Source organism: Terrapene carolina, unplaced genomic scaffold, assembly GCF_002925995.2.
Source record: "Terrapene carolina triunguis isolate 2854851 unplaced genomic scaffold, T_m_triunguis-2.0 Scaffold126, whole genome shotgun sequence".
Classification (NCBI taxonomy): Eukaryota; Metazoa; Chordata; order Testudines; family Emydidae; genus Terrapene; species Terrapene triunguis.
In genome coordinates this window covers 535,883-552,101 of record NW_020664477.1, presented here as the reverse complement: position 1 = coordinate 552,101, position 16,219 = coordinate 535,883, and the positions used below count along the sequence as shown (strand labels likewise).

General features: G+C 43.2%; 1 protein-coding gene across 1 annotated transcript in view; it reads right to left on the bottom strand.

Moving 5' to 3' along the window:
- LOC113406702 (follicle-stimulating hormone receptor) overlaps window positions 1–16,219 on the bottom strand; it is a 155,506-nt gene that overhangs the window by 3,207 nt on the left and 136,080 nt on the right. The window contains exon 9 of the mRNA XM_026652614.1: window positions 14,712–14,897. Within this exon, the coding sequence (XP_026508399.1) occupies window positions 14,712–14,897 (186 nt within the window). The remainder of the gene's footprint in view (window positions 1–14,711; window positions 14,898–16,219) is intronic.

Sequence of the window (16,219 nt, the reverse complement as noted above, 5' to 3'; positions counted from 1 at the left end):
GAATATCAGGGTTGGAAGGGACCTCAGGAGGTCATCTAGTCCAACCCCCTGCTCAAAGCAGGACCAATTCCCAACTAAATCATCCCTGCCAGGGCTTTGTCAAGCCTGACCTTAAAAACCTCTAAGGAAGGAGATTCCACCACCTCCCTAGGTAACCCATTCCAATGCTTCACCACCCTCCTAGTGAAAAAGTTTTTCCTAATATCCAACCTAAACCTCCCCCACTGCAACTTGAGACCATTACTCCTTCTTCTGTCATCTGGTACCACTGAGAACAGTCTATATCCATCTTCTTTGGAACCCCCTTTCAGGTAGTTGAAAGCAGCTATCAAATCCCCCCTCATTCTTCTCATCTGCAGACTAAACAATCCGTTCCCTCAGCCTCTCCTCGTAAGTCATGTGCTCCAGCCCCCTAATCAGTTTTGTTGCCCTCCGCTGGACTCTTTCCAATTTTTCCACATCCTTCTTGTAGTGTGGGGCCCAAAACTGGACACAGTACTCCAGATGAGGCCTCACCAATGTCGAATAGAGGGGAACGATCACGTCCCTCGATCTGCTGGCAATGCCCCTACTTATACAGCCCCAAATGCCGTTAGACTTCTTGGCAGCAAGGGCACACTGTTGACTCATATCCAGCTTCTCGTCCACTGTAACCCCTTGGTCCTTTTCTGCAGAACTGCTTCCTAGCTATTCGGTCCCTAGTCTGTAACAGTGAATGGGATTCTTCCCATTCCCCAGTACATGTTACTGTTCTACTGATGAATTAGCAAGTCTTCCTTTATTTATACAATTAATCAATCTGCTTTCCTTGTCTCAAAATATATTCTGAATCCACTCCAGAGACTTATCTGTACAGTAATATTCTGTTAATTATTTAGGTAACAGTAGATGAAATCTAAGAAAGAGTATGGAAAAATGTAAGAGTGTGGGCTCAGTTATTTGTTTTCCTCTCAGTCTGTCTCAACACACAGATACACAATTTCATCTTATGGTTCTTTTCACAACAAGATGGGCAAAATTTGAAGAATGCTGTGCAAACAACATTCAAATTACATGATTTCATGCTGGCCGTTGAGGAGGGTTTCATCAACCAAGTATTTGAATCCAGATTTAAACATACTGTCCTGAAGAATCCTTTTTTTTTTGTTATATATTATATTGCAAGGGATCCATTCTAGTTTCCAGTGTGAAAGAGGGGGCACATGTTAGCTCTGCATATCCCAATTTAATTTTTTCCCCCTAAAAACAAAAACGTATTTAGCATGAAAAAAGATCAAATAAAACTGCCAGTCACTCTGTAAGACTGGAATCACAGACAATTACAGTATTTCATGGTAAAGACTGAGGGTAAAAAGTTCAAAGTGCCTATTGACCTTGGCAATTAAGTATCATTTTCAAAAGTGACTTAGGGAGCCGCTAAGGGTCCTAATGGGACTTAGGAACTTAAGTCACTTAGGCATTTTTGCAAAAAAAATTACCCTGTGTCTGGAATTATTTTCTGTACTTTTTCATCACCACAGTGCCATAGAGTAACTGTTCATTTTAGTTATCTTTCATGGTAATTAGAAATCTGCTTTTTTAAAGGAAAGGGATTTGAATCGTTCTCTGAAGTTCCTCTTCCTAAAGTATTCAGGGGCATTTCCATAGTGAAATAGTTTATAAAGTCAACAATATCTTGAAAACTTAACTATAATTACAAATCAGTAATTTTCCCTCGCACAGTACCATTCATAGCTACCTGTTCTTGTACAATGAAGAGCAAGAGTAAGTTTCTCTTAGAATACACAGGATCCCTTAAAGGAATTTGAATTGAGGCACAGTCAGATTAAGTAATTTGCTCAAGGTCACAAAAGCCAGCATTAGAACTCAGAAGTTTTGTACTTAAATTTGGCTCCTGCCAACATAAGTGTCTCTCTATGTCCATTTAGTAACACCACCTTCCTGAGTATCAGTGTAGATACTGTGTTTCTTATGCTGACTGTTATTGGTCTTCAGGAGCCATCTCACAATGCCCCACACTGACAATACAATCAATACAAGTGCTCCTGGTGGGGACACACACCGCTGACACAAGGACCCAAGTGTACACACACACAAGTAACTGCGATGGCTGTAAGTTAGGTCAACATAATTTCATAGTGTAGACAATTTCAAATGTAAGAAGAAAGTCATATCATCATGATTCTTTTAGATAGAAGCTAATCTTTATGTCAAAACAATCAAAACGATGGCTGAAGTTCCTGCTGGGAATTGTCAGCTTCAGGGACATATAGACAGGAGGAAATTATTTTTTGAATCACAGATGAAGGAGGGCCTCCAACACAGCCTGCAAAGGAAACTTTATACAAGTTAGTATAAAATGCAGTGTATCTTTTATTAGATCAACATCAGACTTTTTAGTATTATGACTTTATAGACCAATGTTATAGCCATAAGCTCTCAAAAAATTAGATCTTAGGGCCAGAGCTTATGGGCCAACTGAGCCATGTGTTGTGCAAGACCAGGGAGCTTGAGTGGGAAGGACAAAGCTGACTTATCTTTAATTCATCTTTACAAGTCCTGGATCCTGAGGCTGGTCCATTTTTGACCAGATCCCCTACACAAGTTAGAACAGCCACAGGGCTCCTGTAACTTAGATTGGTTGCCCATGGCCCCAAAGGGGTTCTTCTGGGAGCCAGGGATCACTGACATGTAGGGGTGCTTTGGTGTGAGAGAGGATAGCATAGGCGCCACTGTGGCAGCTTTCACCACCTAAAGATTCTCCAGTAGAGCAGATTCCTCAGAATGTTGCTTAACTGCTGTTAGGGTAGTTTTGAATCACTGGAGCAGCCAGATGGGGCTGAGGATCTGACCCTGAACATCCTCTGAGGGTTCTTGTGTGACAACCATAAGGCTTAAACATCCTTAAAAATGGATAATCCAGGTTATCAGGCAGATAATTTTTATTCTCCCTGACAAATCACATCCTAGATCTAATCTTGAAAGGAGAAATAATAGTATTGGGATAATGTATGATGAAGTCAAGTGACACCAGTACTCTCATGATGATAATGAATAATCTCTCTTCCATTTATCAAGTGTAGTCCTTGATCAAACAATCATCACCGTGGGGTTGAACATGTCATTAAGGACTCTTCAAAACAATTGAACAGTCTTGAGTACACACAGAGCTTGTGTCAGACACAGAAAATGCTTTGACATGGAAGCAGGTGTATCTACTACATCCTATACCTTATATCTAAGCTAACGTGCATGCAAAAGATTTTGAGGTTCAGATTCAAAGTATATCACTACTTTCCTGAATTAAAACCTCTCTGTTATTTCAATATAAGGATGGGACTTCAATAGAATCCTTTCTCCATGTTGTCTCTGCTTGAATGACTTGCTCCAGATAAGCTTTTCTTGACTTCTCAGTAGCTTAATTAAAAATAAACAATTTGGAGAAAGTTTTGAAAATTAATGTTGTGCTCCATTTTTTTTAAATTATAAGAGACTTGATTTTGAAAGAGGGAATGCAGTCTAGAAAGAAGCTAATGCCACTATCCACATACCTTAGATATAGGCCTGGTCTACACTGCAGGGTTAGGTTGATGGAAGCTGCCTTGCATCAACCTACCTGTGGAAGTGTCTTTATTTAAATTTGGTTCCTGCCGATGTAAGTGCCTCTCTGTGCTGATTTATACTGTGTCTACATTATGGAGTTAAGTCGATATAAGTTACACTGATGATCATAAGCCACTTTAATTACATCGGATGTGCACGCCCACAAAATGCTCCTTGTGTTGATGGAGTTGTTGCTCTTGAATCAACAGAGAAAGTGTTGCATCGTGGGTAAATATTTCACTGTGCCACTCACCACCCTCTGCTGCTGGGAGCTGTGGGAATGGATTGTGGTGCATTATGGGTGCATTAGCATGGATTCTGAACTGCTGACCAGTCTGGTGATGAGCATGATGAACACAATGTGACTGGTCCTGAAGTATTTCATGAGCTCTGAATCAAAAAGTGAACCAGTAGTGCCTGCCCTACTGTGTACCATTGAAAGAAATAATTCAAGATTGCTGCTGGCATTCAGAGAGTAGCTGCACATGGTGGACTGTCAGTACTGGGCTCAGGAAACAAGCACCGAATGGTGGTATCACAGTGTGATGCATGTATGGGATGATGAGCAGTGGCTGTAGAACTTTCGGATATGCAAATGCACCATCCTGGAACTGTGTGCAGAGCTTGCCCCAGCACTGCAGTGCAAGGACACCAGAATGAGAGCTGCTTTCACTGTGGAAAAATGAGTAGTGATCGCTGTGTGGAAGCTGGCAACTATGGTGTCAGTCACGAATCAGTTAGGAGTTGGAAAGTACATTGTGGGGGCTATGGTGATGCAGGGCCATTAATCACCTCCTGCTATGAAGGACTGTGACTCTGGGTAGTGTGCAGGAAATAAAAGATGGCATTGAGGCAATCGGATTCCCAAACTGCGGCTGGGTGACAGATGGAATGCATACCCAATTTTGGCCCCAAACTATCTTGCAATGGAGTACATCAACCAGAAGGGTTACTTCTCCATGGTCTTGCAGGCACTGGTGGATCACTGGGGCCATTTCACTGACATCCATGCAGGGTGGTCAGGGAACGTGCATGTGTGCATCTTTAGGAACACTGGACTGTATAGAAATCTGCATGCTGGGACTTTATTTCCAGACCAGGACATTCAAATTGGGGATGTGGAAATGCCCATAGTGATCCTTGGAGACCCTGCATACGCCTTCCTCCCATGGCTCATGAAGCTTTACATCAGGAACCTAGATAGCAGCAAGGAGTGCTTCAACAACAGGCTCAACAGGTGCTGAATGATCGCTGAATGTGCCTTTGGCAGATTATAAGGTCACTAGCCCTGCCTTTTTGGCAGGTTAGACCTCAATGAGGAAAATATTCAGCTGGTCATAGCAGCCTGCTGTTTTCTGCATAACATTTGTGAAGTGAAGAGGGAAAAGTTTCCCCAGGGGTAAAGCGCTGAGGTAGATTGGGTGGCTGCTGATTTTGAGCAGCCAGATACTATGGCAATTAGAGGGGCACGGTGGGAGACTATTAGAATTAGGAAGGCTTTGAAGGAGCATTTTGACAATTATTCCCAGTAATGTGTCTTTATGTGATGCATTCAGCCAGGCAATGTTTGCTTGCTCCCTTGAATGACCCCTGTAGTGCCTGATTCCTGAGCGTTAATTGTACTGAGCAAATATTCCTGCCTATAACCACTGTGTTTGAATGTCAGCACCAACTAACATGTGTATGACACAAATAAAGACTCATTTTATTTCAAAGACTAAAGTTTAATAGCAGGACAATACACAAATATTTTATCAAACAGGGGACATGGTAATGAGGAAAAGTCTCTCGGTTATTGTTCTCACAGCTGCTTGTAACTCCAGCTTTCATTGTGAAACCAGTCCCTAGGGGTGGAGTGCACAGAGTACTGCAAGGGACTGGAAACATGTGAGGAATGTGGTGGGGGAGTTTGAGGAGGGCATAGAATCATCTAGTCCAACCCCCTGCTCAAAGCAAGACCAATCCCCAACTAAATCATCCCAGCCAGGGCTTTGTCAAGCCTGATCTTAAAAACCTCTAAGGAAGGAGATTCCACCACCTCCCTAGGTAACCCATTCCAGTCCTTCACCACCCTCCTGGTGCAAAAGTTTTTCCTAATATCCAACCTAAACCTCCCGCACTGTAACTTGAGACCATTACTCCTTGTTCTGTCATCTGGTACCACTGACAACAGTCTAGATCAGTGATTCTCAAACTTCTGTACTGGTGATTTCTTTCATACAGCAAGCTTCTGAGTGTGACCCCCCCAGATAAATTAAAAATACTTTTTTATTTATTTAACACCATTATAAATGCTGAAGGCAGAGTGGAGTTTGGGGTGGAGGCTGACAGCTCGCGATGCCTCATGTAATAACCTCATGACCCCCTGAGGGGTCCTGACCCCCAGTTTGAGAACCCCTGGTCTAGATCCATCCTCTTTGGAATCCCCTTTCAGGTAGTTGAAAGCAGCTATCAAATCCCCCCTCATTCTTCTCTTCTGCAGACTAAACAATCCCAGTTCCCTCAGCCTCTCCTCATAAGACATGTGCTCCAGCCCCCTAATCATTTTTGTTGCCCTCCACTGGACTCTTTCCAATTTTTCCACATCCTTTTTGTAGTGTGGGGCCCAAAACTGGACACAGTACTCCAGATGAGGCCTCACCAATGCAGAATAGAGGGGAATGATCACGTCCCTCGATCTGCTGGCAATGCCCCTACTTATACAGCTCCAAATGCCGTTAACCTCCTTGGCAACAAGGGCACACTGTCGACTCATATCCAGCTTCTCATCCACTGTAACCCCTAGGTCCTTCTCTGCAGAACTGCTGCCATTTGGTCCCTAGTCTGTAGCAGTGCATGGGATTCTTCCGTCCTAAGTTCAGGACTGCTCTTGTCCTTGTTGAACCTCATCAGATTTCTTTTGGTCCAATCTTCTAATTTGTCTAGGTCCCTCTGTATCCTATCCCTACCCTCCAGCATATCTACCACTTCTCCCAGTTTAGTGTCATCTGCAAACTTGTTGAGGGTGCAGTCCATGCTGTCCTCCAGATCATTAATGAAGATATTAATTAATATCTTAATATTTGTTCATTAATATTAATGAACAAAGCTGGCCCCAGGACCAACCCTTGGGGCACTCCGCTTGATACCGGCTGCCAACTAGACATGGAGCCATTGATCACTACCTGTTGAGCCCGACGATCTAGCCAGCTTTCTATCCACCTTATAGTCCATTCATCCAGCCCATACTTCTTTAACTTGCCGGCAAGAATACTGTGGGAGACCGTATCAAAAGCTTTGCTAAAGTCAAGGAATAACACGTCCACTGCTTTCCCCTCATCCAGTTATCTCGTCATAGAAGGCAATTAGTTTAGTCAGACATGACTTGCCCTTGGTGAATCCATGCTGACTGTTCCTGATTAGTTTCCTCTCCTCTAAGTGCTTCATAACTAATTCCTTGAGGATCTGCTCCATGATTTTTCCAGGGACTGAGGTGAGGCTGACTGGCCTGTAGTTCCCCGGATCCTCCTTCTTCCCTTTTTTAAAGATGGGCACTACATTAGCCTTTTTCCAGTCATCTGGGACCTCCTCCGATTGCCATGAGTTTTCAAAGATAATGGTCAATGGCTCTGCAATCACATCCGCCAACTCCGTTACCACCCTCGGATGCAGTGCCCAATGGACTTGTGCTCATCCAGCTTTTCTAAATAGTCCTGAACCACTTCTTTCTCCACAGAAGGCTGGTCAACTCCTCCCCATACTGTACTGCCCAGTGCAGAAGTCTGGGAGCTGACCTTGTTCGTGAAGAGAGAGGCAAAAAAAAAGCACTGAGTACATTAGCTTTTTCCACATCCTTTGTCGCTAGGTTGCCTCCCTCATTCAGTAAGAGGCCCACACTTTCCTTGACCTTCTTCTTGTTGCTAACATACCTGAAGAAACCCTTCTTGTTATTCTGAACATCTTTTGCTAGCTGCAACTCCAAGTGTGATTTCACTGATTTCACTCCTGCATGCCTGAGCAATATTTTTATACTCCTACCTGGTCATTTGTCTAATCTTCCACTTCTTGTAAGCTTCCTTTTTGTGTTTAAGATCAGCAAAGATTTCACTGTTAAGCCAAGCTGCTCGCCTGCCATATTTACTATTCTTTCTACACATCATGATGGTTTGTTTCTGCAACCTCAATAAGGATTCTTTAAAATACATGGAACAGAGTTCTGTATTGGGTGCATGGCGAGTCGTGCATGGATGTGCTAAGACTGCAGCGTCATGAGGGACTTGAGCACCTCTGTCTGGCCCTCCTTTCCAGGCTATCCAGCCTGAGTCTTTCATTGATTGTATACCTCCAAGTTCTTGTTTCACTATCTGCTGCATCTGTTGACTGCAGCAGTTCGCAAAACATATCCCCTTACTTCTCCTGGTTCGCCGCCTTATCTGGTGGAGGCACTCCACCAGTGTGTTGGACTGGGTCCTCAAGGATACATCTGCAGAAGCCAAAGATACAATGAACAAAGACAGTATTGTGAGTTCTCTCACAGCTGTGAATCACAAAAGTTAAACACACCCCTTTCTCATTGTCCCTTTGCTAGCACACAGCTTGGAGAGAGTCGGAAATATGGTGAGTTTGGTTGGGGGGGAGAGTTGGGAAGGGGGAATGGGCAAGAAGGGACAAAGGGTTGTTTGCAAAGAGGGACACTACACAAGCCTAGGGAGAGTATTCTGAATATTGGCACCCTTTTCCAGGTACCAATTAGGGTAATCAAACCCAATATCTCACTCTTGAGGGAACCCAGAATGCAAAGGTGCATCTCCTGCATGTGTGCAGCTTCCGACCAGGTCTATATGCTGCTCACCTGTGTGCTGCTTTGGTCCCTGCAGAAATATTTGCTGGTTGCCATGGCAAAGTTTCCTTCAGGGAAGAAACAAGGCAGCTCTGCCAATGGACCTTTGGCAGTGGATTGCAGAATACCTATAGGAAAGTTTCCTAGATATCACTATGGAGGATTCCCGAGACATCCCAGTGTACTTTTCCACCAGGCCCCACTGCATAGCTGCATAGGCTTATTTGTTCATTTCTGTTCCTTATCCCTCCTCTACCATATAACAAAGTACATGGGAGTTCAATCTCCTCTCACAATGCAGTATCAAAGCAAAATGCTTACCAGAGCTCGCATCCCCTGCTTCATGTACACCAGAGCTGGACTGCTGGGACTGGCTAGACCCCTCCGGAGTCAAAAAGAGGTCCTGATGCACCGTGCCACTGAACGGCCCTGTCATGTGTTCCACATCCTCCTCCAACTCGATTTTCTCATCTACCACTTTGTCCTTGGGGTTGACTCCACTGGCCGCTACCTCTAGTCCCCCCAAAGTGTCCACAGGGCTCTTGGCAGTCAAGATTGGGTCACTACCAAAAATGGCATGCAGTTCCTTGTAGAAGCACCATGTCTTCGGCACCGCACCAGAGCAACGGTTGGCCTCCCTTGCCTTCTGGTACGCCTGCCTCAGCTCCTTGATCTTAGCACAATACTGCTGTGTGTCCCTTTTATGCCCCTTCTCTTGCATCCCACTAGCAATGAGCCTGTAGGTATCAAATTTCCTACAGCTTGAATGAAGCTGTGACTGCACAGCCTCCTCTTCCCACAGACCCAGCAGATCCAACAGCTCCGGTGTATTCCAGGTGAGAGTACATCCACTGCTGAAAGCTGGCATGGTTAGCTGGGAAGATGCTGTGTGAACTGTCCACGCTGAGCAAACAGGAAAATGAATTTTTAAAATTCCCGGGCCTTTAAATGGGGGAGGGGCACATGGCTGTGTACCTTCAGGGCAGCGATTTCAAACTGCTGACCAGAGTGGTCATGATGGGCATTGTGGGACACCTCCTGGAGGCTAATTAGAATGACATAAGCAAGCGCACTATTTACACTGACACTGCATCGATCAAACTTTGTCGCAAAAAGCTCTACACCTCTCATTGACTTCGTTTTATTTTGTTGGTGTAGCAGGAGAGTTAAATCAGTGGGAGGAGCATTGTAGTCTGTACACCTCCACTGTTTTGTTGACGAAAGCTGACTTTTGTCAAAAAAACTGTGTAGTGTAGACAAAGGCCTTAATAGCACTACCTTCCTGAGGTGATACGAAGGGTTTTGAGCTGCTTTCTTTTGTTTCCAAGCACAGCACTCAAACAAAAACAAAAACAAAAAACTGCTTTGCCACCATTAACTGAAAAGGGGAAAAATCAAAAGAGGGTGGCAACAGTAGACCATAACAGTAAGAGTTAATAAATTCGGTAACTCCTCACTTAACATCGTCCCGGTTAATGTTTTGTTGTTATGTTACTGATCAATTAGAGAACATGATCGTTTAAAGTTGCGCAATGCTCCCTTATAACATCGTTTGGTAGCCACCTGCTTTGTCCACTGCTTGCAGAAAGAGCAGCCCATTGGAACTAGCTGGTGGGGTCTTGGAACCAGGGTGGACCAGCAGCCCCCCTATCAGCTCCCCTAAGTTCCCTGTGTGGTAGCCGCCCAGCAGGCTATCAATTGCCGGGCAGTTCAGCTGTCCCTTCCCCCACTGCCATGTGTTGCTCCTGCCCTCTGCCTTGGAGCTGCTCCCGTGAGCCTCCTGCTTGCTGCGCAGGGGGGTGGGAGTAGAGGGGTGCTAATATCACGGTGTCCCCCTCCCTCCCACTCCTGCACCCCATCTCCACAGAGTGGGGGGGGGACACGACAGGGCTCAGGGCAGAGGGAGCTTGCTGGGAGTAGTTGCTGTCTCAACTTGCTGATCTACTTAAAAAGGCAGTGTACTTAGAGTGCGGTCAGCATACTTAAAGGGGCAATGCTCGTCTCTCTCTCGCTCACACATACGGTCTCTCTCTCTCTCTCTCTCTCTCTCACACACACACACACACACACACACACACACACACACACAGTGGGTGACTCTGTCTCTCTCTGCCATGCTGTGTCTCTTCCCTCCATTGTTGCTGCCTTGTAGAGTGTGATGCTACATTCACAACGTGTTAACCCTTGATGGCTTAGCTTAGTGCTAGTTCATCATTTAGCAGTAAGGCATTCCCTGGGAAATATCCACCCTCTTCCACTCTCTGACTCCACCACCTCAACCAAGCTTAAAATATGTCCCTGGAACCTAACCTCCCCTATTTACATTAATTCTTATAGGGAAATTGGATTCGCTTAACATTGTTTCGATTAAAGTAGCATTTTTTCAGGAATATAACTACAACATTAAGCGATGAATTACTGTAAGTATATTGTGACAGACCCAGACCAGTGGGGTACAGGAGTCTGGTAGAGGGCAAATATACTGGTCACTGGATGAGTAGTTTTCTGTTCCCTGAGTGACCAGAGCAGGGGCTGCACTAGAGTAATCAGGAAACTGCTAGAACCAGTTAAGGCAGGCAGGCTAATTAGGACACCTGGAGCCAATTAAGAAGAAGCTGCTAGAATCAATTAAGGCAGGCTAATCAGGGCACCTGGGTTTTAAAAAGGAGCTCACTTCAGTTTGTGGTGCGAGTGTGAGGAGCTGGGAGCAAGAGGTGCAAGGAGCTGAGAGTGAGAGGGTGTGCTGCTGGAGGACTGAGGAGCACAAGCGTTATCAGACACCAGGAGGAAGGTCCTGTGGTGAGAATAAGGAAGGTGTTTGGAGGAGGCCATGGGGAAGTAGCCCAGGGAGTTGTAGCTGTCATGCAGCTGTTACAGGAGGCACTATAGACAGCTGCAGTTCACAGGGCCCTGGGCTGGAACCCGGAGTAGAGGGCGGGCCCGGATTCCCCCCAAACCTCCCAATTGACCTGGACTGTGGGTTCTTCCAGAGGGGAAGGTCTCTGGGCTGTTCCCCAACCCACATGGTGAATCTCTGAGGCAAGAAAATCCGCCAATAAGTGCAGGACCCACCAAGATAGAGGAGGAACTTTGTCACAATATATTAAAGAAATAAGGTGATGATTTATAGTTTTATAAGTCTGTTAATTTTAAGGGTGCAGTCAATGTTGACATACAGCCAAGGACAGTGAGCTGGTAGCTTTAAACAGTTCTGCCAATGACTGGTGTGTTGGTAGGCAGGGTGTGGACTGAGGTTAGGTAAAGGTCACTCCAAAACCTGACAGGAGGGGTCAGTCAAGCATGGTGCAGGTTTTCAATCAGGTCCGGCTTTGATTGACAGATGAGTTCAGCGGCTGTGATTGGTTCATAAGAACAGACCAATCAGGGAAGGCTTAAAGATGGCTGGTGGATGGGTTTGCTAATCATAAGGATTGAGTAAACAACCAATCAGAATAGACCAAAGGATTGAGGAAAGCAACCTGTATATACGGATTGAGGAAGCAACCAATCAGAATAGACCAAAACCTGTATATAAGGCATAGAGCTGACAGGCTTGAGTCAGTCAAGATAAGAGCAGGCACAGAAGCAGGAGAGGAAGAAGGAAGATCAGAAATGAGCTGACAGTCAACTCACGCGATTAAGTCAAAAAATTAATTACGATTAAAAAATATTTTTAATCATGCGATTAATTGCGATTAATTTTTTTAATCACTAGTTTATTACTATGTATACCGTTTTAATGTTTAAGTAAGAACTTGCTGTCAGCATTCTACATGTGACTGATAATTGTATGTAGAATGTACCCACTTGAAAGCCATTTCCAACTCTATGGTATTGCAGTATTGGGTACTTTGACATGCATAGCTGTGCTAATAGGATTTGTGTTTTGTTTCTTGATATATGCTTTTAAGGTTTATTGTATTGGGGAATATAGGTATATTGAATAAAGATTATTTTGTTTTTTGAAGAATTAATGCCTGAGTGTCAATACTTTGATTGGAATGCTGTATCCGTGTCCTCCCAAGAGTCAACAGTTAGTCTATCCTGGGGAAGTTTTCCAAAGGTCAGAGGAAAACCCTTAGTAAAACTCTGGCAATTCCTCTAGGGCAGGCCATCCCCTTTCACCTGCCAAAACAGACAATTTGACAAGTGCATTACAGATATAGGCAGGCCATTGTGAGGGTGCCTAGAGTCTGATTTGGGGGGTAACAGTGGGACATAGAGTCATGGTCAATATAATCAGGTTGATGTAGTGTCAATGTAGACACTGCATTGCTTACGTCGACTGTTACTGGCTTTCAGGAGGCATTGCGCAATGGTGCTCACTGCCAATACAATTGACACAAGCGCTCCTAAAGAGGATGTACATCACTGACACAAGGAGCCAAGTGTGCACACACACATAAGTGGTTTCATAACTGTGGTGGCTGTATGCCGGCCTAAGTTAGGTTGACATAATTTTGTAGTGTAGATATAGGCATATTCTCTGGAGCAGGGATTGGAATACAGATTTTTTTTCTGGAGCCACAGTAAACCACAAACTATCTTCTGTGTGAGAGAGACAAGTACTATGATGATGTTGAACAAATATTTGTTTTTCTTAAGAAAGGAAATATGTCTTGACAAGGAAACACTTTTTCTAATGGGAAATAACAGAGCTTTGAGAGGTCAGTGAGAGGAATTTTAATGCAGTTCTGCTCTCTTTTGGTTTTGTAGCACTGCCTCATTTTTAGCTCCAAAGGTATTTCTTCCATCATGAGGTACAGTTCTTGCTGGAAACATCACAACACAACACAAACATGGGCATCTCTAGCTGCTGTATTACAAACACCAAATAACTGGATATTGTAGCTGATCATGAAACCTGACTAAATCCTTCTTTTGTGGGAAAGGAAAACATAGAATTCATTCACCACCAAGTGAAGAAATTGAGTCTAATTCTGCTTCCACTGAAATCAATGGCAAAGGTCCCATTAGCTTCAAGGTGGCAGGATCAGACTCATTGCTGTTTATTAACCACAGAAACCTGGTAACTGGAGATATAGGTGAAAATATCATCATCTGATAAACTCTCCCACCAAAGAGTCCAGTATTCTGGAGTCACACTGGGCAATAAATAACAATTTCTGCTAGATTTTCCCCTTATTATTATAGCCTCAACCATTAGACTCACATTCTTAAGACAGATAGCACTGTAGTGTCTGAAGGTGATATTTATTATCTACCAGCACAAGGGAGCCCAAATGTTTTTCACTGTTTGATAAAATTAATAAAAAGTATAAAATTTAAATTAGTGTAGTAGTCTAAGGGCTTTGTATTTTTTGTTTTGTTTTAATTTTCTGTCAAGCCCTACACATAGGCCATGTCTGAACAAAGGATTCTAGACAACTAGAATGTGGATTGTTCTGACATGGCAATTCCTATCTTTTTAAGGATATCCAACAAAAGAAGAGCTTGCATTGATATCAAAAGTTTGTATGGATTCTGAACACCACCTACAGCTTTATCAATTATATAAACTGAGGGGATTTATGAGTTGATTAAACTAATTAATGTGCAGAACTTTAAGAATACCTGATGACATGAAAATACTTGATGAGAACCCGTGAAGACTCAATGCATTCTGCTGATTGCAAGCCAGAAGCAACAAGACAAACCGATTTAGGAGCCTGAAAAGATCACCCCCTTACCTGACTTCAGTGGGATTCCACAGGGTACAGTAACAGATCCCATTTAAGGATCAGGGATTTAAACATGTGTATCAATGCATACATATCGGGGCATTTAAATCTGTGGATAAATACAGTATCCCTACAACATTTATGTTAATGTATGATCAATATGTGCATTTGTGTGCCACCTTGGGTCCATTATTTCCATCACTCCCTATGATCAACCTGCTGAAGTCAAAGCCAAAACTCCCAGTGACTTCAATGGGTTCAGAATTTCACCCTGTTGTCTCTCTGTCTGCCTCTCACAACAGGTTAGAAAGTTGTCTCCCCTGCAAGGGCTTCAATGTGGCTCCTGAAGGGCCCATCCCAGCAAAGCCCATTGGGCCTTACTGAATGTACTGCAACTAACTAATGTTAATGCAGGCATGACCATTTACAGTAGCAGATTATCTGGCCCCTAATATGTACTTTGCTCTCAGTATATACAAATGTATTTGTATTATAAATACTTGGGGGAAAACTCCATACCTAGCTTTAATCTCTTTTCCATGGATTAAGTTTAATTATTTGATTCACCATCAACAGTCAGAAATGCAAAGAAAAATGAAATTACTCACATTTGTCTTTTCCAACTTGTGAATGCACAGCAATGGCTAGGATAGGTGAGGTTAGCCTCAATCAGTGCAACAAAGTTCTCTAAGGCAGGCAGCTTTTTTAAATTGTAGGTAGATCGTGCTCTTAGCTTCTTAATATTTTCTAATCCATAGGCAGGCAGGAAACTGATTCTTGTCTTTGAAATATCCCTTTAAGACATATAATACTCTCAGCAAAGAGATAAATTAACAACCCTCTCCCACCCCTCAATTTAGAGACATTTTTGGCTCCTGCCCATTATAAGAGACTAGTGATTGGAAAGAAGCTGTCTGGACAGCCACATTGAAAACAGGATCAGAGGATGACGTTGTACTTTCTCATTTCGTTCATCTGATGTCTGCCTCGAAAAGATTCTAAAAATCACTGATGTGAAACCAAATAAGAGAAGATTTGGACAGGTACAGACATCAAAGACAGTCATGGCTTGGTCTCTGAAGGGGGAAAGCATGCTTAACAAATAGGATTATTTTCCTTGAGATGGTGACAATAAGGGTCAACAAGTGTGAAACAAAAGACCATATAACTGGGCTTCAAGAAGGCTTGCAACAGAGCAGTGCATAAAAAAGAATGAAAGAAACTGCTTATAACATTAGAAAGCAGCTATTGATGGTGAAATTCTAGCCTGGATAAAAAAAATTGCTTTAGTAACCAAAGTTGAAATATACCAGCACAAATCAGGTGGAAGGAAAATGCTAAGAAGGGAAGATCAGTAGCGGACATTAAGTCCAGTCTTTTTGAAACTATAAATCAATGAAAAGGAGGAGGAAACAAACACAAAAGTGTGCCTGCTTGTAGATGATGAAAAAATGATTGAGTGGGTCAGTACCAAAGAAAAAAATAGAGACTGGGCTTAAAGTGGGAGACCCGAGCTGATGTTCATTGAAGACTATTGTTGAGTATTATAGATTCATTAAAAATAGAAGACAAATAATCTACATTCTCTAGTAGCAATAAAGGATCTGGTACATGACAACTGAAAACCATTAGCTCTTTGTGAGGCAGGGTTTAGGAAATACTGAAATGCACCAATCAGTGAGGAAGATTATTATAGCACTATAAAAAGGGCTGATGAAATCACACCTGAATTATTATTATGGACAATCCTGGACACCTTATTATGGGAAGGAAAATGAGGAACTGGAACAAAATGCAGAAAGCAACAGATAGGTACATGGGAGGTAGCAACTGTGTGGAAAGGTTGGGAAAATTAAGTTTTGTGTTCATTAAAAAGATGAGCTTCAAATTTCTAGGAGTGAAAACAACAAAACATTTCCAGAGGGTAACAGGTTCAAAAAGGAGAGAGAGAAGAGACTGAAGCTCAGAATAGAGCGAGCATTACAGAAGGTGCAAATAAATGTATTTATGTGGAAGGCAGTTACTTGTGAAATGGACTATCAAAGGTAGTGATGGAGGCTACAACTATAAAGTTATTATAAAAAGAACTAGACAGGCAATGAGAGGGAAAATATCC